A 23,702-nucleotide genomic window follows, 5' to 3' on the forward strand; every position below is an offset into this window, starting at 1 on the left:
ATTTCCTCTTTCCCAGTTTTATCCTGAACACTAGTAAAGAAGAGATTCTGGCACTGGCTTTGGTGATCAGTGATTGCTAGAGTGATGGCCAAACTTCATTTAATTTCTTTTCTTCACTATTTCCAAACTCACTAAAATGTGCATCCTCCCTCCACCCCTGTCCCAGCCCCAGGATTCTCACGGAACCCAGGAACTGAAGGGCACGTTTTGACACTGCATTCATCTTGCTAATGTGTGATTAGCTGTCAGCATATTAGTCAGGGGCCAGTGTACATCATTTGGGCAACACCTGGACACTGTCCTTCAAGGAGTTAATGTTCATAGCACGAACTGGAGTCTTTCCATGTGCTAGGAGGAGCATGGCCCTGACTTGCAGACACCGAATTTCAGTATGAGGAATATCTGGGGAACCACAGCTAGTGTACCTCATTTTCCTTTATATTATAGTTCTGGCTTCTGGAAAGTCCTCTTTTTCTGGCCAGAAAGGATTCCATTTTGACAATTTTCAACTCAGGGTAGTAAAGATTTGTTGCCTGTCCCTCTCCTGGGCCTCTCTCATTTGAGTTTGTTTCACAGCCTCCTTTTTCTTCCCACTACAACTTCCAGTCTGATCTGAACATGAACATTTGACAAATTCAGGTTTCGAGTTTGTTTGCTTGTTTTTAAATGGAGGTATAGTTGATTTCTTGGCTCAGATGGTACAGAATCCACGTGCAATGCAGGAGACCCGGCTTCGATCCCTGGGTCAGGAAAATCCCTTGGAGAAGGAAATGGCAACCCACTCCAGTACTCTTGCCTGGAAAATCCCAAGGAGAGAGAAGCCTGGCGGACTACGGTCCATGGGGTCACAAAGAGTCAGACACGACTTAGCAACTCAACAGCAACAATAGTTGATTTCAGGTTTTGTTTTTTTAATGAGAATGCTTCCCTCTCATACTTGCAATGTAAGTCACGAAGCATTTTATACATACATTTTATACATTCTTCTGCATTATGCGAATGCATGTGACTTATCCATAATATACTTTATTTATATATATTTAATACATTTTCATATTAATATACTATTAAGATACAAATCCATTTCCTGGGTTAAAAAATTGATTCTGGTGCTTTTAGCCATTTTAGTCTATAGAAGAAGGTTGTTGTATGTGGTAAAGTTTCTCGTTTTTGTTTTTTTTTTTCTTTTAAAGGTAGATTTGGATATATAGCCAGTCTTGCTTATTAGTATTTTTCTGTTTCAGCTTCTATAAAAAGCATGCATTTATCCAAATATGTGAGGATTTAGAGAGCACGTTTTCTTATTTATTAAATTTGTCCCTAGTGACATATAGCTCTATAGCTGGCATGCACAGTAGATACACAGTAAATGTTTGTTTATCTAAAATGAACTAAGTATGTTCTGTCTTTTGAATGTTCTTCTGCTTATTGAATTAACATCATCTTAGTCACAAAATTTTTAAAACTTTCTGTTTCTAAAAGTGACTTATCAAATTTAATAAAACTAGCTGATATAATATTTAGATTATTGATGGATTAATTCAGCCTGTCACTCTCTTTCCCAGTCCCTTCCTTTCTCCAAATGCTCAAAGTTGGCTCCAAGTGACTAAAAGAGCAATTCATTTTTTAAAAAATGACAGATTTAATTAATAGAATAAGAGAAAACAGAATGAGTTCTAAGTAAGAAGTCAGCACTTGGTTTAAAGCTATTAAATATATTATTGTAAAATGTAAGATCATTTCTAATAATTCTTATCTTTTCCAAAGAGGGCCTTCCCAATGTGCCAGGCACTTCAAAACCATTGGAAATCTACCTGACTACCTAATCTTGATAAATGATAAACACTCAAATAAACATTCAAGGACTGGGATGACAGAATTCTACTTATTTGTTGTACAAATCAGAGTCTGGCCCAATCCTCAGAAATATAGTATGTATTCAGAATTACATATGGAAGACAGTTTTTGTGCTGTGTTAAATATAAGATTCTTTTTTCCTGATCTATTTGCTGCACAGTGTGAGGTTGAGAACCTGTTTTAATCCCTGATGGTGATTGCTTCCTTTTAGTTGTTTACTAAAATACCAGGGACACATTGTAACCGCTGAGGTACTTGAACTTTCAGTATAATAATAGATACCACCATCAACAAGGTCAGTAATCAGTCAAAAGGTTTTTGAGCTCTTAAGGAAGCTTGAATGAGGAAGCCAGGAAGAAAAATGGCTTAGGTTATGAGTTAATATTCTGCCGTCCCTGCTTTCAGGAACAAAAGGCTAGAGCAACCAAGGGAAGCGCAGTGTCCATATCATGAGAAATAATAGTCTGATGCTGAAGACCAAATTTTAAGACAAAGTATGACAAAAAGTGAAAAATACAAACTCTTCCAAGAAAGAGTAAATAGGAAGTTCAGAGATCTGGAAACTGTATATTGAAGGCACAGCTAGAGGTTCCTGTGTAATCCCAGAGGAAGGGAGTAATACAGTGTGTGCAACCAAGTTGGCCCACAAATCTGAAAGAAGTGGACACATGGAGGAGGATGGGCAAGTAAATTCTGACTGGTCCCAGGAGACAGATTTGGCCTCAATCTGGGAAGCACCTTCTGCTACTCGGGATTCTCCAAGTAGGATAGACTGCTTTGTAAACCACTTACTGTGCAACACGTGTAAGAAGGGCCTGACCAATGAGAGGATATCCTTTCATAGGCCCAAGGCCAAATTTGGTAACTTCAATTCTGAATTAGTGAAAGAACCCTGCATGTGACGTTTGAGTTGTGTCTCGGTAAATTTTTAAATGAGGCCACTTCTATAGGAGGTGATGGAAATGATGCCTGCAATACAGACCCTAGATTCCAGGGTAGAAGAGGGAAATGCAGTGTCCTTTTCTAAATGTTTTTTAAATTTGTCATTTATTTAACATTATGGTCTTTCAAATCTCCAGTAACCAAGTCATTCATTTATTTACTCTTAAATTTGTCAACTGTCTGCCGTGGACCAAACATCAGATATGTTGAAGAGAGATATGGAAGAAACAACCCTACCCTGAAGGATAGATTGAAGGCGATATATACATAAGAAGCTATAGTATGAGCAAGCCTGTTCTGTCTAATAGCATAGGAAATAGTGGGTCCAGAAGTTCAGGTGGGAGTAGATGCAGTTGGAACTAAGGGTGATATTTCTAGCTCTTTCTATACCTCTGGATTTAAATCAGTGCCAGAGAGGGGCGTAGGGAAAAGAGGGAAGAAAGAGCTTGAAAGAACCTCAGGACCTTTCTCATGCTCACTGAACTCATGTAAGGATGATGGCTGAATGAAACACTATTCATTTGAGGGGATTAGAAACTGAGTATGCAACAAAGCATATTAACTTATATTTTTAAAAGATAGTTACCTCCAGAAGCTTCACTTTGGCCTGGAGGAAGAGGACTAAAGTCCTTTCCCTTTTCTCCTTTAGTTTCCAGGAAGTCCACAGCTTTACCTCAGGCAGGACTTTGCCATGGGGCCCACTGTATGCAGCCATGACCAGCTGCCACTCTCTGATCCTTCTCGATGGGACCATCCAGGGAGACCCACTGGACCTCAAAATGTTTGAGGCCACCACCTGGGTAAGCCTATGCTTTTCAGAGATTCTAAGAAGCTTCTTCAAGGCCAGGCCAACCCAGGTTTTATCACAGCTCTCCAACACTTATAGCATTAGAGGTCTCCAAAATGGATTACATGTGGCAGTGAGGGGCAGGCTCATCTAAACCATTTTCTGCTTGTACAGTGTATTTCTGTATTGGGGTTATTGTGAGGATTAAATGGAACGATGCATGTAAGAAATCCCTGGTACTGTGCCTGGAATCTATTACCAGCTCAATAGTCTCAGTATAATTATTATATAATTATATTCTAACTCTTCTCAACTACAATATGAGTCATGTCTGATTTCAAAGTTTTCTAGAACATGGGGATTAGGAAGCATCATGTCCCCAGTGCTTAGGGTAATTCATTGTTACCAGGAGTTTTATTTCTATTACTTTAGTATAATTTTCTCTCTAAGACAAGGCACTAAAAAGAACACCATGAGAGCTTTTGTTGAGACTGAAGTGGATTTCAGAGAAAATTATCTTGTTCAGGACCAAGTATCTGGCTTTCCCAGTTCTCATCTTGGCTCTGCTCTGACTCCTTGACCTCATGAGTATACCTGTGGCAGATTCATTTTGATATATGGCAAAACCAATACAATATTGTAAAGTTAAATAAAATAAAATTTAAAAAAATAAAAATAAAAAATAAAATGAGGGAATTGAACTAGACCAGCAGTGTTCACATAAAAGAAAACAAAAAAGCTGGAATCTTTTCTTAAAAGGAAACTTTATTCAAAAGCACCCTACCCAAAACAAATCATTGGAGTTACTCTGGTTAAGATAGAAGATGGGGAGTAAATGTACAGCTTAGGGAACATGCATCCTCACGTACTTAGCCACAGTCCACTCCACTCTCTGTAATCTGCTTCAGTTCCAGGTCTGTGTAATAACATGTGTAAAATCCTCACTGAAAGAGACAACCTTTAGGGTCCCTTCCAGCATTAATGGGGCCTCCCTGTGGCTCAGTCAGTAAAGAAGCTGCCTGCAATGCAGGAAACACGGGGTCAATCCATGAGTCTGGAGATCCCCTGGAGAAGGAAATGGCAGCCCATTCCAGTGTTCTTGCCTGGGAGATCCCATGGACAGAGGAGCCCCGTGGGCTACAAAGAGTCTGATATGACTTAGCAACTAAACCACCACCACCTCCCATTGTTAATAGGGCATGCATCTGTACCAGTGTGATATAACTTTCTCCATCCTTCCTGGGTTACTGTTTCTGTATCTTTAAGTAGGAATTATAATTTCCTCTCTGAGATTTTTTTTTTTCTGCCACCGCTCCATGAGATGATTATAAAGCATTATGGCATCTTTGGGTAAAAGGTTCCTTTGCCTATAATTTAGGATCATTGTTATAGCAATTTAGTTCAGTCGCTCAGTCGTGTCTGACTCTTTGCGACCCCATGAATTGCAGCACGCCAGGCCTCCCTGTCCATTACAAACTCCTGGAGTTCACTCAGACTCACATCCATTGAGTCAGTGATGCCATCCAGCCATCTCATCCTCTGTCGTCCCTTTCTCCTCCTGCCCCCAATCCCTCCCAGCATCAGAGTCTTTCCCAATGAGTCAACTCTTCGCATCAGGTGGCCAAAGTACTGGAGTTTCAGCTTTAGCATCATTCCCTCCAAAGAAATCCCAGGGCTGATCTCCTTCAGAATGGACTGGTTGGATCTCCTTGCAGTCCAAGGGACTCTCAAGAGTCTTCTCCAACACCACAGTTCAAAAGCATCAATTCTTCAGCGCTCAGTCTTCTTCACAGTCCAACTCTCACATCCATACATGACCACAGGAAAAACCATAGCCTTGACTAGATGGACCTTTGTTGGCAAAGTAATGTCTCTGCTTTTGAATATGCTATCTAGGTTGGTCATAACTTTCCTTCCAAGGAGTAGGCGTCTTTTAATTTCATGGCTTCAGTCACCATCCGCAGTGATTTTGGAGCCCAAAAAAATAAAGTCTGACACTGTTTCCACTGTTTCCCCACCTATTTCCCATGAAGTGATGGGACCAGATGCCATGATCTTCGTTTTCTGAATGTTGAGCTTTAAGCCAACTTTTTCACTCTCCACTTTGACTTTCATCAAGAGGCTTTTGAGTTCCTCTTCACTTTCTGCCATAAGGGTGGTGTCATCTGCACATCTGAGGTTATTGATATTTCTCCCGGCAATCTTGATTCCAGCTTGGGCTTCCTCCAGCCCAGTGTTTCTCATCATGTACTCTGCATATAAGTTAAATAAGCAGGGTGACAATATACAGCCTTGATGGACTCCTTTTCCTATTTGGAACGAGTCTGTTGTTCCATATCCAGTTCTAACTGTTGCTTCCTGACCTGCATACAGATTTCTCAAGAGGTAGGTCAGGTGATCTGGTATTCCCATCTCTTTCAGAATTTCCCACAGTTTATTGTGATCCACACAGTCAAAGGCTTTGGCATAGTCAATAAAGCAGAAATAGATGTTTTTCTGGAACTGTCTCACTTTTTCCATGATCCAGCAGATGTTGGCAATCTGATCTCTGGTTCTTTTGCCTTTTCTAAAACCAGCTTGAACATCAGGAAGTTCACGGTTCAGGTATTGCTGAAGCCTGGCTTGGAGAATTTTGAGCATTACTTTACTAGCATGTGAGATGAGTGCAGTTGTGCGGTAGTTTGAGCATTCTTTGGCATTGCCTTTCTTTGGGATTGGAATGAAAACTGACCTTTTCCAGTCCTGTGGCCATTGCTGAGTTTTCCAAATTTGCTGGCATATTGAGTGCAGCACTTTTGCAGCATCATCTTTCAGGATTTGAAAGAGCTCAACTGGAATTCCATCACCTCCACTAGCTTTTTTCGTAGTGACGCTTTCTAAGGCCCACTCGACTTCACATTCCAGGATGTCTGGCTCTAGATGAGTGATCACACCATTGTGATTATCTGGGTCATGAAGATCTTTATTGTACAGTTCTTCTGTGTATTCTTGCTACCTCTTCTTAATATCTTCTGCTTCTGTTAGGTCCATACAATTTCTGTCCTTTATCGAGCCCATCTTTGCATGAAATGTTCCCTTGGTATCTCTAATTTTCTTGAAGAGATCTCTAGTCTTTCCCATTCTGTTGTTTTCCTCTATTTCTTTGCACTGATCACTGAGTAAGGCTTTCTTATCTCTCCTTGCTATTCTTTGGAACTCTGCATTCAGATGCTTATATCTTTCCTTTTCTCCTTTGCTTTTCACTTCTCTCCTTTTCACAGCTATTTGTAAGGCCTCCCCAGACAGCCATTTTCCTTTTTTGCATTTCTTTTCCATGGGGATGGTCTTGATCCCTGTCTCCTGTACAATGTCACGAACCTCATTCCATAGTTCATCAGGAACTATAGTTCATAGTTCATAGTTCATGATTCATAGTTCATCATTCCATAGTAATTATAGCAATTACTGTTTACCAAATTTACCAAAAGTTAACCATGTACATCACAGTCCCTGCCCTCCTGTACCCTGAGGACCGTCCATCCAAATTAGACAGAGAGGAAAGAGCAGAAGCAACAGTGAACCAGGAGAAGAAAGACAATAAGGTACTGGCTATTCATGCTCAGTGTTTTCAAGTTAAGCCCTCTGAAATGGAGAAAGCCTTCATGCCACAAATTCCAGCAGAGAAAGCAGGAGACATTGTATGACTAATTTAGAAGTGTCTGGCCTTCAAGTTCCATAGTATTTCCGATGCATTATTTTTTTGTGTCGAATTAAAATCTGGTTCACCTCCATGTAGCTGAGGGAGGAGAATACATTGAGACGGTCTGAGAATTTTCTCAAGGGGAGGGTTTGAGCACAGTATTCATGAATGAAAGGGAAAGAAATCTCTACAATGAAATATCCTGTATGAAATAGGAAATGGTGGTTTCCAGGGACGATTTCCAACTCAAGGGAGTGCCAGGATGTGCCATGGTTGTTAAGCCCTGTGGAACATCCAGTCAGGTAAGCCTTGCCTGCTCTCTACCCCACAACACCCAACTCAGAAGGAAAGTCCTGCGAGACCCACAATTTTCAAAGTTCAGAAATGTGTCTTCTTTGATTTCTACATGTGGAAATTGGTGAGACCTTGTTTCCCTTATTTGCTAAACTGAGGCCTGGAGGAGCAGTAACTAATTCCCCATAGCTAGAAGCTATGTGGTATGTCTGTCTCCATTCCCCCTCCCTCTACCAGGTCCCAGTGGAAGGAATTGCAATCCTGCATCAGTTCCCATTCTCATCAGTGCTGCAGAGGATGACAGTCATTGTCCAAGAGATGGGGGGTGACCAGCTGGTGTTCATGAAAGGTGCACCAGAGAGGGTGGCCAGCTTTTGCCAACCTGAGACAGGTAAGTGATCAGACTTACATTACAACAGGAAAATCTGTCCCACATATGTCCCTTCATCACTGGATTGGCAAATCTAATTGTCTACTGGCCATCACCAATCTGATGATTCAATGGTACTCCAAACTCAATACCAAAATCAAGCTTATCTTTCTCACTCTGTATTTTCCAACTTGGTGAATGAAAGTATTACTCCCCCACCCCAATTTAGGATTCTTCCTAGATTCCTGTCTCTCCCTCAGCACTCCTATCTTGTCAGTTGCTACTCCATGGCTCTGTCACTCCATCAGCTCAGGCCCTCATCATCCTTCTACTGGATCACTTCAATAGTTGGTGAATTGGCTTCCTCCTCCCCAGTGTTCCCTACTCTGATTCATCCTTTACACTATGTGCAGATCAGTTTTTCTGTCACATAGCATAATTATACTGTTATTTCCTACTTGCATTCTTTGGTTGCTTCTCATAGGCTCCAGGATAATCTCAAACTCCTTTAGAATCGTATCTAAAGCCTTCATGATCTGACTTCTATCACACTTTCCAGATTTTCTTTACTACGCCTGTCTTCACATCCTGTGCTTCCCCTGAGCTGAACTGTCAAGGTTTACTGCCTCATGGCCCCATGCCTGAGTACATGATGCTCCCTCAGCCAAATGCCCTTTTCCTTCTCCATCTGACCACCTCCTCCCAGTCTAGTAGATGCACTAATGCTCCCAAAGTGTGCTGCCCAATTGCCTGGATCATAGCAAGCATCTCATTCAATTGTATTCTTAGTCTACTGTCTGTGACCTTACTAGACAAAGACCCTCGAAACAGGAATTACAGTTCAATCGCTGCATAAACAATGCCTGATCCATAATAGACTCTCAATAAATTTTTGTTGTTAAACTGGAGAAAAAAGAATTATACACTTTACCCATTCTTCTTCTTCTTTTTTTTTTTTTTCTTTTGAGTACTTCCTTTTCACTTCTGCTTAACTGGATCTCAAGAAGTCAACCATGACAATGTAGTGATATTTAAAGTTCCCACTGACTTCTATACATACCTTTTGTAGAGATGTGTTTTCTTGGGCAAGTGTTGATTCTGTTTGCAAGGAATTTCTCCACCAGTACCAATTGAGTTTCATATTGCACACTAATCTTGTGTTATTTTCTGAACAGTACCAACTAGTTTTGTTAGTGAACTTCAGATTTACACGACACAGGGCTTCCGGGTCATAGGACTGGCCTACAAAAAGCTGGAAATGGATCACCACATCTCTGCCTTGATGAGGTAAGAGGGGAGGAGGGGAGAATTTTGGTAAAGCAGAATGATTTCATGGGACGATACACCAGATTGGGCAGCGGACTCAGCAACACAGCTTACTGAATTTTTATGTATAAAATGTCCTTGAACTTAGTAAATGGGGATATAGTCATTCCTTTCCTGCCTAAATCACAAAGGTGATGTGAACTTGACTGGGAGAATTGACCAGAAATAGCTGTAAAAATTATAAAATATGGTTGTACAGCTTTGTGAAACCAAATATATGAATATAACCTACGTTTCAGAGAGTTTGAAAGTGTGGTCCTGCTCTCATTTTGAACCAAATATAAGTTTGATTTTAAATTATTTTTTTGTTTTTCATTACTTAGCTATTTGGGGATTTTATTATTTTTATTTTGTGTCAAAGTTGGTGAATTTGTTGAAAGTTAGAAAATATAACACTTGACTGAAAAAAATCTTGATAAAAAATGCACAACTTAATAAAACAAATAAATATAGCTTGGGCCCAACATATAATCTAGGTAATACTTGTTGAAAAACAAGAAAAACTTCAGAGAAGCTGTTATAAAGAGAGTTTTCTTATAGATAGATTAAAATAAGGATGCTCAAAAGTTAAAACGTACTGGAGTGATTAGCAGTTCAAATTTATTTGTTGTTTTATTTTCCACTGTTTTCAGGCAATGGTATTTATTTCATTTTCAAGTTATGTCCAATACTCTATGTCAGCCACTATTGGTGACACTGTTATGGAGATAATCAAAGCTTAGTTTGTTATTTAGGATTTTAAATTTGGGAGGTCTAATGTAATTGTTTTCAACCTTGCCAAATTCAACACTCTCTTACTATAACTATTAGGTATCACTTCCTTTAATGTAAGAAAATAAAATTCATATGTAATATGATCTGCACACATTCTCTTTAAAAAAGAAATATAATGCCCTCCTATATAGCAAAAATAGAAGCACAAATTATAATGCCTTACAAAAAGTAATAAATAGTTCAATAAATACTCAGTTGACTCCATTAAAACAAAATGAAACAATACGTTGCTTACACAGTAAGTAGACTCCTTGGGGATGTAACAGGAAGGAATGCAGATTGATACAGGTGTTTTATTCATTGGAATCTCAGATATCTCTGGCAGTCTTACTGTCAATGAGGTGACTCTTGGAAATGACTAAAAATTCTTAGTAAAACTGAATATAATAGAACACTTTCCTCTCAATATACATTATATTCCTGGAGAACTCAATGCAATATTAAAAATATGTAAAAAATACTTTGTGTTTATATGTAAGAGAGAGCTAAGGGAAGTATGAACCATTTTATATTTGCTTATTGCAATACATCCACAGATGTTTTTAGTGTCCGTGAATCCTATAAAATATTCAAAAGGCATATTCAAAAGGGTAAAATTTTGCATGCCTAAAAAGTTTCCAAAATGTCCTCTAAAGGCAGTATACAGTGGAAGTGACAAATAGATTCAAGGTATTCGATCTGATAGAGTACCTGAAGAACTATGGACAGAGGTTCGTGACATTGTACAGGAGGCAGGGATCAAGACCATTTGCAAGAAAAAGGAATGCAAAAAGGTAAAATGGTTGTCTGAGGAGGACTTACAAACAGCTGAGAAAATAGAAGGTGCAAAAGGCAAAGAAGAAAAGGAAGGATGTACCCATTTGAAAACAGAGTTCCAAAGAATAGCAAGGAGAGATAAGAAAGCCTTCCTCAGTGATCAGTGCAAAGAAATAGAGGAAAACAGTAGAATGGGAAAGACTAGAGATCTCTTCAAGAAAATTAGAGATACCAAGGGAATATTTCATTCAAAGATGGGCACAATAAAGGACAGAAATTGTATGGACCTAACAGAAGCAGAAGATATAAAGAAGAGGTGGCAAGAATACACAGAAGAGCTATTCAAAACAGATCTTCATGACCCAGATAACCACGATGGTGTGATCACTCACCTAGAGCCAGACATCCTGGAATTCGAAGTCAAGTGGGCCTTAAGAAGCATCACTACGAACAAAGCTAGTGGAGGTGATAGAATTCCAGTGGAGCTATTTCAAATCCTGAAAGATGATGCTGTGAAAGTACTGCTTTCAATATGCCAGCAAGTTTGGAAAACTCAGCAGTGGCCACAGGACTGGAAAAGGTCAGTTTTCATTCCAATCCCAAAGAAAGGCAATGCCAAAGAATGTTCAAACTATCATACAATTGCACTCAACTCACACACTATCTAAGTAATGCTCAAAATTCTCCAAGCCAGGCCTCAACAGTACATTAACTGTGAGCTTCCAGATGTTCAAACTGGTTTTAGCAAAGTCAGAGGAACCAGAGATCAAATTGCCAACATCCATTGGATCATCAAAAAGCAAGAAAGTTCCAGAAAAAACATATACTTCTGCTTTATTAGCTAGACCAAAGCCTTTGACTGTGTGGATCACAACAAACTGTGAAAAATTCTTCAAGAGATGAGACTACCAGTCCACCTGACCTCTCTCTTGAGAAACCTGTATGCAGGTCAAGAAGCAACAGTTAGAACTGGACATGGAACAACATACTGGTTCCAAATAGGGAAAGGAGTATGTCAAGGCTGTATATTGTCCGCCTGCTTATTTGACTTATATGTAGAGTAGATCATGAGAAACGTTGGGCTGGAAGAAGCACAAGGTGGAATCATGATTGCCAGGAGAAATATCCATAACCTCAGATATACAGATGACACCACCCTTAAGGCAGAAGGCAAAGAAGAACTAAAGAGCCTCTTGATAAAAGTGAAAAAGTGAAAAAGTTGGGTTAAAACTCAACATTCATAAACCTAGGATCATGGCATCTGGTCCCATCACTTCATGGCAAATAGATGGGGAAACAATGGAAACAGTGAGAGACTTTATTTTGGGGGGCTCCAAAATCACTGCAGGTGGTGACTACAGCCATGAAATTAAAAGATGCTTGCTCCTTGGAGGAAAAGTTATGACCAATCTAAACAGCATATTAAAAAGCAGAGACATTACTTTGCCAACAAAGGTCTGTCTAGTCAAAGTTATGGGTTTTCCAGTAGTCATGTGTGGATATGAGAGTTGGACTATAAAGAAAGCTGAGTGCTGAAGAATTGATGCTTTTGAACTGTGGTGTTGGAGAAGACTCTTGAGAGTCCCTTGGACTGCAAGGATATCCAAGCAGTCCATCCTAAAGGAAATCAGTCCTGAATATTCATTGGAAGGACTGATGCTGAAGCTGAAACTCCAATACTCTGGCCACCTGATGTGAAGAATTGACTTATTTGAAAAGACTCTGATGCTGGGAAAGATTGAAGGTAGGAGGAGAAGGGGGTGACAGAAGATGAAGTGGTTGGATGGCATCACCAACTCAATGGACGTGAGTTTGAATAAGCTCCGGGAGTTGGTGATGGACAGGGAAGCCTGGTGTGCTGCAGTCCATGGGGTTGCAAAGAGTCAGACACGACTGAACAACTGAACTGAGAGGCAGTATCACCTCTGCTAAGAATTACTGATCAGTTTCAACCCCACCTTTGTCAATGGTGGGTGAGGCCCGGAGGGGGAAGTGACTCATCCAAAGTCATTGAGTGTTGACTCCCTGGACTTATTGGCCCAAGGATAGTAGGCCAGCTTACTGTGACCCTTAAAACTTTGGCTATTACAGTTCTGGATCTTTGCTGTAATTTAACCAACCCAGGTCACTCAAGTCAGAGAGCTAGAAGTGAACTTTGAGACTGAATCTCACAGTTTAAAGAAGAGGATGCTTGGGTCGGGGATGTGGCAGAGTTGGGAATGGAATTTTGTTTCCTGAGAGTCTTTTGACACATATATATCAAGATTCTGGCTGAGGCACTGCTGCTTCTGATTTCTGTGATGAAATATTTGCGTATCAAGTTTCAGACTCATGACTTTGGAGCTTGTGAATATAACAAAGCGTTCACAGTAGGGACACATGGTTGGGAGGGGCAGTTGGTGAGAGCAGCAGCAGACAGGAGAGTCCATAGCCCACAGCGTTGAAATTCCAACTCTCCAAAATCTGGTAAGGTCTATATCCAAGTTCACTGGTAGAATCTGACCCTTGGTTGTCATTTGGCCCATCTTGTGTTAAAGCTGCATCACCACCGTGTCTACTTCTAGCTAAGTCAGTTTACCTAATTAGACATTTGCCCTAATCCATGATTAACGCAGAACATTCTTTCTGGTGTGTGTGTTTACTCAGAGTGCTTCCAGCACTGATATCATAATTTCTGTGATGGTTCTTGGCTCTCTTTATGCCTATTTCATCTTTTAAAAATCACATGGGTTTTAAGAACATGAAGTGTAATCACAGGAGTGGCAATGCTCCTTCGTATTACACTCCCCATTCTTCATTATTTTTAGGTGCTTCAGGAGGAGGTATAACGTTTGTGCAGCAAACAGGAAAAGATAGCATGCTATTCCAAGTTACAGAGTGTGAGCCCCTTCAAGGGCTATGTCTTCTCCTTATTTCATTTTCTAGATCAGATTGAATGAAAAGAAGAATTGTGTCACACTTGAGCTAGGAGAGACTTTGCAGATTCGTTATTTTCACCACCTGCTTTTGAAAAAGTAGAGATAAATTGCCAGGCAAAGAAAGTGATTTGCCTATGGTTACACAACAGGATAGCCTCAGAGCTTGGATTGGAATGCTGGTCTCCTGATTATTGTGCACTGAACCCACATGCCAGAGGAACCAGAAAAATGACTGCCAAAGTGGGTTGCAGACTTTGTCAGATCTTGACACTACAGCCATTTTCTTGATGCCTGGTGCCTTGTGGTTGGACCGAGTCAGTGATCTCTGAAAATATCTAAAACCTGATGCCTGTGTATGAAAACTACTAACAAGATTAGAGGACCTCAGTTAGGCATCAACTATATTATCCTTCAAAAAGTAGCTCAAATATCATCTCCTCTAGGAAGGCTTCTCCAGTCATTCCACCCAGAAATGATTACACCATCCTCTGTGACACCAGAGAACTCTTACTTGTACACGATCACAATACTTTCCCCAGCTTTCCATATAATCAAAGTGATCAGGATTAATCTTGTCCTTCCAATTTGAATGTCAAGTTTCTGGAGTTAGGAACTACTATAATCCCTGTATATTCTCTTCCTCTTTTCTGAGCCCCGTTCCTTGCATTTATTTTGTTGTTATTGTTATTTAGTCACTAAGTCATGTCTGACTCTTTTGTAACCCCATAGACTGTAGCCCACCAGGCTGTTTCATCTATGGGATTTTCCAGGCAAGAATACTGGAGTGGGATGCCATTTCCTTCTCCAGGGAATCTTCCTGACCCAGAAATCAAACCCATGTCTCCTGCATTGGCAGGCAGACTCTACCACTGAGCCACCAGAAATGTTCTTACATTTATTTGGGTGTCCACTAACTGGTTATTGATCTGACAGATTTGCTGGCTTCAGTTCCCATGAGAACCCTCTGGCAGTAGAATTTCTGAAAGAGGAAATGAATTTTCCAGGGGTGCCTGGGAAAAAGTTATACTAGGCAGTAGGGCATTTTCACTGGCAAATATTTGCTGAGCACATCCTCTGTGCTAGGCACCACATGGGTGTTGTTGAACTTGTCATTGAACCAAGCAAGTTTACCGTTAAGGATCAGAGACAGAGAGATAGATCAAGTAGCAAAGAATGACAAATAAAATACAAGCTGAACTGAGGTAGAAGTAATAGGTTGAGGTTGAAATTATTTCTATTACGGAAAGTCTTCATGGGAGGTGCATGTGAGTTTGATTTCAAAATATAGGAAGGGTTTCCATGACAGATCACAGGGAACTTATAACCTTTTCTATGAAGTAAGAAGAAATGTCTTCTGGCAGTCTAGAGCAAATGTTTAAAGATGGTTGTGTACAGAACATACCCATGGTCCAACTTGGCTGGAATGTGGGGTGGATGAAGAATTTAGTGATAGGTGAAGCTGGAAGGATCTTTTGGACTCAGATTATGGAGAGATTTAAATGCTAGGTTCAGAAGGATAGGGAGTGCTATCTCTCTGAGCCAGCTTTGAGGTGAGTAGTTCAAGTTATATCTACTTCCTGCCACTCCTGTAGAGATGTTAGCAGTGGCCTGGGGAGTGTCTCTAGTTCTGGTTTGGGCTGCTGGTTGGAGTGAGGCCCAGCACTGAGACACACACAGCAAGAAGGCAGTTTAGTTCTTCTGCGTTCATCTGTACTTGGGCAGACTTGAGAGGTGCTGGTGCCTTGCTCTTGTGTCTGCTAGACATATTTGGGTCTCAGATAAATGAATCATGGAAGAATCACTGAAACCCCAACCCCAGATGTACTCCCCTGCACTTAGTCCTGCGGAATGTCTTGGAAATGTTCTTGTGATGGGCAGGAGCCTGAGAGAATTCATTTGTTTGCACAAACAGCCACACTTTATGTAGAAGAGCAACGCTACCCACTGAGAGAGAGACACACACACACACAGAGAAAGGGAGAGACAGAGAGAAGCTTGGTTTCAAAGGAAGGGCTCTTTTTAAGACTATGGCCTCATGTCTCTTGGGACCAAAACAGTATTGATGATAGCTTTGATTTCTAGAGAAACTAGTGTTTTATTTTATTTTTCTGTGCTGCACTTACTTTTCATGATGTTTTGTACCAGGGCTAGAACTTCTCTCTGGTGGTTGCTAACAGGTGAGGTGACAAAAATCACCCCATCAGATGGAAGACAATTTTGTGGTTATTTTATTCATTCTCTACCAAGATTAAAGTGAATCATGTACTGAATAAGCACCCTCTCTTCCTCTCAATTCCATCAGAGCAAACGTCTCCATATCCTTGTGCCTTCTCTTGTCTTTTTTCTGGAAGGTTCCTGCACATATTCAGGGCCTCAGCAATGGTGCGTGAATGAGTGAGTAGAGACCACTCTGAGAGGATGATATCTGTCATTGTTTTTGTTTTGCTTCCTGTAAGAAAGACTATAATGGGTGAATTCTGTTCAATCATTCATACACTTCCAGGGACCAGGTAGAATCAGACCTGATATTTCTGGGACTGCTTATCTTGGAGAATCGACTGAAGGAAGAGACAAAATCTGTCCTTGAAGAGCTTATCTCAGCCCGGATAAGGACTGTGATGATCACAGGTATAGAACAAAATACGTGGGTGAAAACAGGAAGAAATTGATGCAGAAATAGACACAGAAATAGTTCTCTCAAAAAGTAGCAAATCTTTTTGACTCCCTAATATGGGCCAGGCACCATTCTAGATGCTGGAGATGGGCAACAAGAAAGGCAAAGTTACTGTTCTCACTGAGTTTTCACTCACATGAGTTAAGACAGAAAATCAGTCAATCAATCAAATCAAATAAACAGCTCACAATAAGTGTTACAAGCTACGTAAAACAAAACAGGCTGATGTGGTTAAGTGTGTCTGACCGGCTACTTTAGATGAGGTGTTCCTTCTGAGAGGGGACTTTCGAAATAACACTTGAATAAGAATCCTTAAGCCACGCAGAGATGTTGATTTCATTGTTAAATATTCAGAGAAGAAGAATGCTCAGTCAGCGTGGTCTGTACACTACGCTGAAGGCCCATCAAATGAGATCTATGATTCTGGAAATTATGAAATGTCCCTCTAGTCTCACTCTCAAACCCCAAATCACAAACAAGGGAATGATGAGACAGGATCACGCAAGAGAAATGTGTAAAATTTCCTAATGAATGCTTCTGAGTGGAGGGTCAATGAGTTCCTTAAGTATTTACATTTTTTGAGTGTGTGTTGCCTTCCCTTTCTCTGCTCTCAAAGTCAGATGCATTTAGCTCTATGAATTGTGGCATCAAATACAGTCTTTCCCCACCAAAGAATTCTCTCTCCACCCTACTGCCCTTGAACTCAGTTCTATGTTGGGGACTCAAGTGTACCTTCACTTCCCCTATGGTACTTCTCTATCCCCCTCCGCTACCCACCCCTCCAAACCTAGAGATTTTTGGGTCACTTTTACCCTCTCCTTTCTGAGCCCCTCAGTCCAACTTCTAGGTGTTGCTGAGTTAATTTACTACTTACTAGAATTCCCCTTATATTATGGCTCTTCTGTTTCAAAATTTTTATTTAACAATTATTGCATGCATTCTCAGAATCTATTTTTAACCAGTTAGACTTATGTAGAAGTAAGAACTTATGGCTCACAACCTTCCCTCTTCACCTCTTCCCTCATATCAAAATTTCTGTCCTGCTTCTTCCCTTGCTTGGTTGTAATTTTTCTGGAGAATTGTCTTTGGATGAGGTGAAAGGGAGATATGCTTTCTGATCTATTATATACCCTGAAATATCTTTCTTGGCTTTGACAAGGAAATGGTGTCTTGCCTAGGTATAGGAAGTTTGGATTAGAGTCTTTCTTTAAAAGTTTTTATTGGAGTGTAGTTGACTTACAATGCTGTGTTAGTTTCAGGTGTACAGTAGTGATTCAGTTATATATTTTTATGTTTACACATCATTTTATATATAGTTTTACTCAGTTTATAAGTATTTATATATAGTTTTCCAGGCTCTGCATGAATTGGTTCTGTCTCTTCAATCCCATTTTGGGGTACTCTTCCTTTCTTCTAGGTGACAATCTTCAGACTGCAATAACAGTGGCCAGAAAGTCTGGAATGGTTTCTGAAAGCCAGAAAGTCATTCTCATTGAAGCAAATGAAACTACGGGGTCCTCATCAGCATCTATTTCTTGGAAACTACTAGAAGAGAAGAAACACATTGCATGCAGGAATCAGGTATACCTACAATCAGACCTTCTGCCGTATTATCTGACTCATCACACGGTGTTGGCCTCTGAGCGGCTTTGACTGGCAGAGGTGTACGTGTGACCTGGGGTCAGCATACTTCTTCAGATGTCTAACATGTATGCAGTTCAAAGCACTCAACTATATCACTTTACCATACCATTCATACTGAGTTTTAAAGTATGGTGGTTTCCTGGATGCTGGAAATAATACATCCCATTAAACTTAAAAAAGTCTTTAGAAAGAATATAGTAAGTGAGACTGCAAATCTATTTCCCTTTTTCCCCTTGCTTCCCAGCTATCCCATTGAGTTCAAAGTGGATTTAGTCCCTAGGAGAGACACTGCTGTGTGCACTGGAAAAATCAGACCATGTCTTCAAGATGGGGGAAAAAAGTTTATTCATTTATCCCCAATCTTGCCAGTATTCTATCTCTATTGTGTCCTTGTGAAACAATATTAATTCTGCTAGCAAAAAAAAAAAAAGAAAGAAAAGGAAAGTTTTCACTTCAGGAAGAGATTTATTAAGCTGCAATGCTTTCATATTTTTACACTTAAAATGTGTGAAATGTGCTTTTCTCTGGGACTCACCGAGATCAAATCAGGATGCGGACAGGACATGAGTGTTAGTTATCCTCCTGTTCACTAGAGGCCGTTGATGTGCAAAGATTGATCCAGCAAAGAGAAAGTGCTTCTCTGAGGAAACAAGGCTGGAGTGTGACTTTTAAAGAGAGACCCCAGACTGTCATAGTTGCCTTTGCTTAGATATGCTTGTGATCCTAACCACCTTATCAAGTCTAAAATAACTGTGTCTTGCTTTGCAGGACAGTTACATTAATATCAGGGAAGAAATCTCTGATAATAGCAAAGAAGGAAGTTACCATTTTGCTCTAAATGGAAAATCCTTCCAGGTTATAAGTCAACATTTCAGTAGCCTACTGCCAAAGGTAAGTTCTAAGATGGTACCTATCCCCTGGTAAAGATGCTAACAATGTCAAAGAGGATGATAGTAAGTGATTTCAAACCTTTAACTAGGTTAGCTATACCTACAGAATGTATCATAAGGAAAGCAGATAGTTTTGCAGAGGTCACTGTTTAATTTCATGCTAGATTTAAAATAAGTAAACTTGATTAACCAATTATCCATCAACTGTAGGATTAAAGCATTGGTGATTTCTCAAGTGATAAGATTGCTTTGAGGTAGCTGTCACTATACTGCCATGACTGAGGGGGTCTCACAGTATAGTGGAATCCAGCTTATACAGGAAGGTAGGCCAAGGATGGGGCTTCCCAGGTGGTACTAGTGGTAGAGAACCCTCCTGCCAACGCAGGAGACTTAAGAGAGGTGAGTTCGATCCCTAGATCAGGAGGATCTCCTGGAGAAGGAAATAGCAACCCACTCCAGTATTGTTGCCTGGCGAATCCCATGGACAGAGGAGCCTGATGGGCTATAGTCCATGGGGTTGCACAGAGTCGGACACAACTGAAGCAACACAGCAAGAGCAGACCAAGAATAGAGGAATTCCACTAGGCTTTTGATAGAGATTCTCTACACAAAAGAGTGTCAAACTTAAACCCATAGTGGGGGCTGGTAAGTTATATATATAAAACATCTGAACAAACTAGAGGAGGATTATGTTCATAGTAAAGCAAAATGATTTATTTGCATTCAATTGCTCATTATCTTGGGTACTGTTTAAGAAAAAAAGAATGAAGACTTAAACTGAGTGAACTCTAAGCTGAGTTTACTCAAGAGGAGCAGGGAGCATACAGCTCTAACAGAAGAGTTTAGACTCTGTTGGATGGCGCTCAGGTTGATGGAACTGGTAGAGGTTTTTATACTACAATCAATGAATGTTTCATAGCCCAAATCAGGTTGGAGATATCAGCTGAGTCTCACAATTGGTCAAGCCCAGATAGTATGGCTAAGTCAAAGGCTACAGATAATCACTCTGTCATCACTAGGTTGTTTTTCTGCTAGATTCAAATGAGCTTTCCAAAAAGCAGTTGCCTCCTTTCCTTCTTTTGGTATCCTGACATCATTTTATCTTGCAGTTTCTCACACTCTACTGGTTTAAGGTTCTATTAAGCTCCAGATTTTTCAGGACCACAATCCCCATGGCAGCTGAGTTAAATTCTTGTAGGTCATTGTTTTCTTCAACTCTGTCTATTAAGTAGTCATCTTTACTGATTTTAGTCTTCCTGGTCACTAACCTGATGACCAAAGTCTCAATATCTGTCTTCAAATCCGAAGGAGAACTTCTTAGAAACACTGTTTTCTCACTCATGGATATCATTAACCAGTCAGTGTTCTGAATGCCATCAGTTATTTCAGGTATGACCAGCTGACATGATTAAAACGTTTCCCTTTTGCGTTTTTTACAGATACTGATGAATGGAACCATCTTTGCAAGAATGTCTCCAGGGCAGAAATCCAGTCTGGTGGAAGAATTTCAGAAACTAGAGTAGGTTATTTACCAATTCAGGTAGTGTAAAGTGCATACAGGCATAACAGGGGGAAAGTAAGAGGTACAGGAAGTCACTCAGTTGTTTAAGGCAGTGTTTGTTTGTTTGTTTTATAATTTCTTTCTTTTCTTTTAAAATTTAAATTTATTACTATTTTTAATTGAAGCCAATTTGCAGAATTGGCTTCCCTTGTGGCTCAGCTGGTAAAGAATCTGCTTGCAATGCGGGAGACCTGGGTTGGATCTCTGGGTTGGGAAGATCCCCTGGAGAAGGGAAAGGCTACCCAATCCAGTATTCTGGCCTGGAGAATTCCATGGGCTGAATAGTCCATAGGGTCGCAAAGAGTCGGACACAACTGAGTGACTTTCACTTTCACTGCCAAAAATCAACATGAATCAGCCGTAGGTATACATATGTCCCCTCCTCTTTTATTTTTATATCTTAAACATTTATATATTTGGCTGGGCCAGGTCTTAGTTGTAGCACACAGGATCTTAGGTCTTTGCTGCAGCCTATGGGTTCTAGTTCCCTGACCATGGATCTAACCCAGGTCCCCTGCACTGGGAGTGCAGAGTCTTAGCTCTGGACCACCAAGGAAGTCCAGGGCAGGGTTCTTAATGTGGCTACTCATGACAGTCACCTCAGGAGCTTTGAAAAATTAGTGATACCAGGACACCACCATCTAGAGATTCTGATTCAGTTACTCATGTGGGTGCTTGGACATTTTAAAAGTTCCTTTCATAAGTCAATTTTGCATCCAGAATTGAGAATCCCACTGAACTAGGACATAAGGGGCATAAGAAATAACTCTGAAAGGTCATTTGAATTTGACTTCTGAAGGTACAATGAAAATGTACACTTTATTTTTACAAATTATTTTTATCATTATGATATATGGGGGACTCCTATAACAAGAGAGAGACTCACATAACCCTGAAATATTAAAGCATTCTTATGCAAAGAATCTTGTCCATCCTAAATTAGAAAGATACTCTTAATACAAAGTGTCTCCATTAACAGAATCCCATCATTTGGGATCCTTTATTTCCTGTTAATGGAACTCCCTGGAGTCTCTGAGGCTTTCTCTACCTCTGGTACTGGAGCACACCCACACAACTCCCGCTCCTGTTCACTTCATTCAGTCACTGAAAGGGCAAACAGTCCTCTCTTCTGAACACGGCTGAAAACCTCTGCAGTAAACTCGTTGTCTTAGGTAGCAGTGTGGAAGAGAAGTACAGCAAATTGTGCAAACACTGTCAGATTGCTCCTGCCTTAAAAAGCAGACTATTTCCATCAACAATTCAAGATAGCAGTATCCGTTCAGCCTTGAAAATCTATCCTGAAATAGAGATATATTTTGTTTCTTCAACTTTTGATCCTGGCAGCCCATTTTTGAGTCACTCAAGTGACTGCTGACACAGTGGATTTCCTCTCCGGTGACTAAACATTACCAACAACTAATTTTTATTTATCATTTTAGAATGCCCCACCTCACTGAATACTCATAATGCTTTGTAGGGGAGATGAATGATAGTCAAAATGGAAAGTTATCAGGTCAAAGATCTAGATCTCCTGGTTTCAAATCCTGTGCCCTTCCCACCATGCCATGCTGTCATATAATGATGAACTTCCTGTTTTACAGCTGACAGAGTTGCCTCCTAGATAGTGAAGTGCAGGGTCTCCTTGAAGCACCTGGACTTAGGACGGCTATGTTGGTTTTCTTAATCCATTCAGGAACTGCTGAGTCAAACTCTACTTTTGGTCAAACCAGACTGTTAGGGAAACTCCCTTAATATAAATAATAAGTTTGAGTCTTAAGTAATAAAGTTTATTTTATCTTTTTAATTAGAACAATTAGTAGGTACGATTGCTTTGATCTCCTCTACAATTGACACTTTGTTCCCTTTTAGTTACTTTGTAGGTATGTGTGGTGATGGAGCCAATGACTGTGGGGTAAGTAGCTGCCAGTGGGGGGCCATCGTCTTGCCCTCAACTGTATTTGCTCCAAGACCAATAAGAGATAGCATCTCTGGGGTTATGTACCGTCTCCATTCCTCTTGATGGAGAAACTGATGGGGAGGATTTGGGAAGGTTTGGACCAGAGCCACACAATGACTCAATGACCAGTATGGACTGAATGGAGTAGAATTTGGCTCCAGAGCCTGAACTTCTTTGGCTAGGTGTCGGAGTGACATCCTTTCTTATGTGGTAAGCAGAGCAAAGTATAATCATCTTCTGGCCAGAGCTTGGGCCTACAAGCCACCTTGTGGCCAGATTAACTAGCCTTTCTTATGCAGCCTCAGGAGAGATGTATGTGAGTAGACAGTAAGCTGACTCTTTGCTTTCAGGCTTTGAAAATGGCTCATGTGGGCGTCTCTTTATCAGAGCAGGAGGCGTCTGTGGCTTCGCCTTTTACCTCCAAAACTCCAAACATTGAATGTGTACCTCATCTTATCAAGTAAGTAGGTACTTTCCTCCAGCATTGTTTTAACCTCTCTTGACTTTTAGGTGTAGATCCCTTTATTCTGCAAAAACCAGGGGAAATGTGTGTCCCTGGGTGGAAAGCGTGCTTTGTGGGAGAAAGCAAAGATTCTACTTTGGGGTGGATTTACCTCCTGGGAAAGCAGTGGCATTTCTAATGAAAACCACTGAATAGATTATTTTTAGAAGATTGGAATCTGGAACTTGCTGCTGCTTTGAAAATGGTAGTCATACTGTTAGTATTGTTTTGAATGTATCTCCTTAGATACTTTCTTAATGGAGGATTTACAGAAACCCTCTCCTCCCTATCTGTCTTCCTTTCCTCTTGTGTCTTTAAACTTCTTTGGAATATCCTTCCTATCCCCAGTTTCCAGAATATTTATTCCTCTTTGCTGCTTCTACTACAGTTTCCCTTGGTGCTTCGTTCTCCTCCCCCATCCCAGAATATGTACTTCTGTTGCATTTTGTTTGAATAATAGAGATGGTGAGCATTGTGGCTGCTTTTGGTTATTATAACTAGTATGTGTTTACAGTTTATGAAGTGCCAGCCTGGGATTGTAGGGATGGTCATTATTTCTTTTACAAACAAAGAACCTGAGACTCTGAGAACTTCATGTAGCCAAGCTCACTGCCATATAAGATTGAAGATTGTATTAGAATTAATTTTGCTTCAATATGTTTTATGTACAAATGTCATACTCTTTCCACCACATTAAAATAATGTTTTGATTAGCTCCTCCCCATTTAAAAAATGTATTCATGCACTCGACAAATATTTATAAAGCAGGGA

General features: G+C 40.3%; 1 protein-coding gene across 3 annotated transcripts in view; it reads left to right on the top strand.

Annotated features, from left to right (window-relative positions):
- Positions 1–23,702, top strand: part of ATP13A4 (ATPase 13A4) — a 126,525-nt gene that overhangs the window by 80,354 nt on the left and 22,469 nt on the right. For 2 of the 3 annotated variants that reach the window (XM_027538243.1, XM_027538239.1), the window contains exons 14-23: positions 3,449–3,599; positions 7,481–7,567; positions 7,797–7,950; positions 9,105–9,216; positions 16,207–16,331; positions 17,795–17,958; positions 18,790–18,912; positions 20,351–20,430; positions 22,342–22,384; positions 22,780–22,889. In XM_027538243.1, the coding sequence (XP_027394044.1) occupies positions 3,449–3,599; positions 7,481–7,567; positions 7,797–7,950; positions 9,105–9,216; positions 16,207–16,331; positions 17,795–17,958; positions 18,790–18,912; positions 20,351–20,430; positions 22,342–22,384; positions 22,780–22,889 (1,149 nt within the window). The remainder of the gene's footprint in view (positions 1–3,448; positions 3,600–7,480; positions 7,568–7,796; positions 7,951–9,104; positions 9,217–16,206; positions 16,332–17,794; positions 17,959–18,789; positions 18,913–20,350; positions 20,431–22,341; positions 22,385–22,779; positions 22,890–23,702) is intronic. The other variant, XM_027538242.1, reaches the window with a different exon arrangement.

The sequence above is a fragment of the Bos indicus x Bos taurus genome, chromosome 1, assembly GCF_003369695.1.
Source record: "Bos indicus x Bos taurus breed Angus x Brahman F1 hybrid chromosome 1, Bos_hybrid_MaternalHap_v2.0, whole genome shotgun sequence".
In the NCBI taxonomy this organism is placed as follows: domain Eukaryota; kingdom Metazoa; phylum Chordata; class Mammalia; order Artiodactyla; family Bovidae; genus Bos; species Bos indicus x Bos taurus.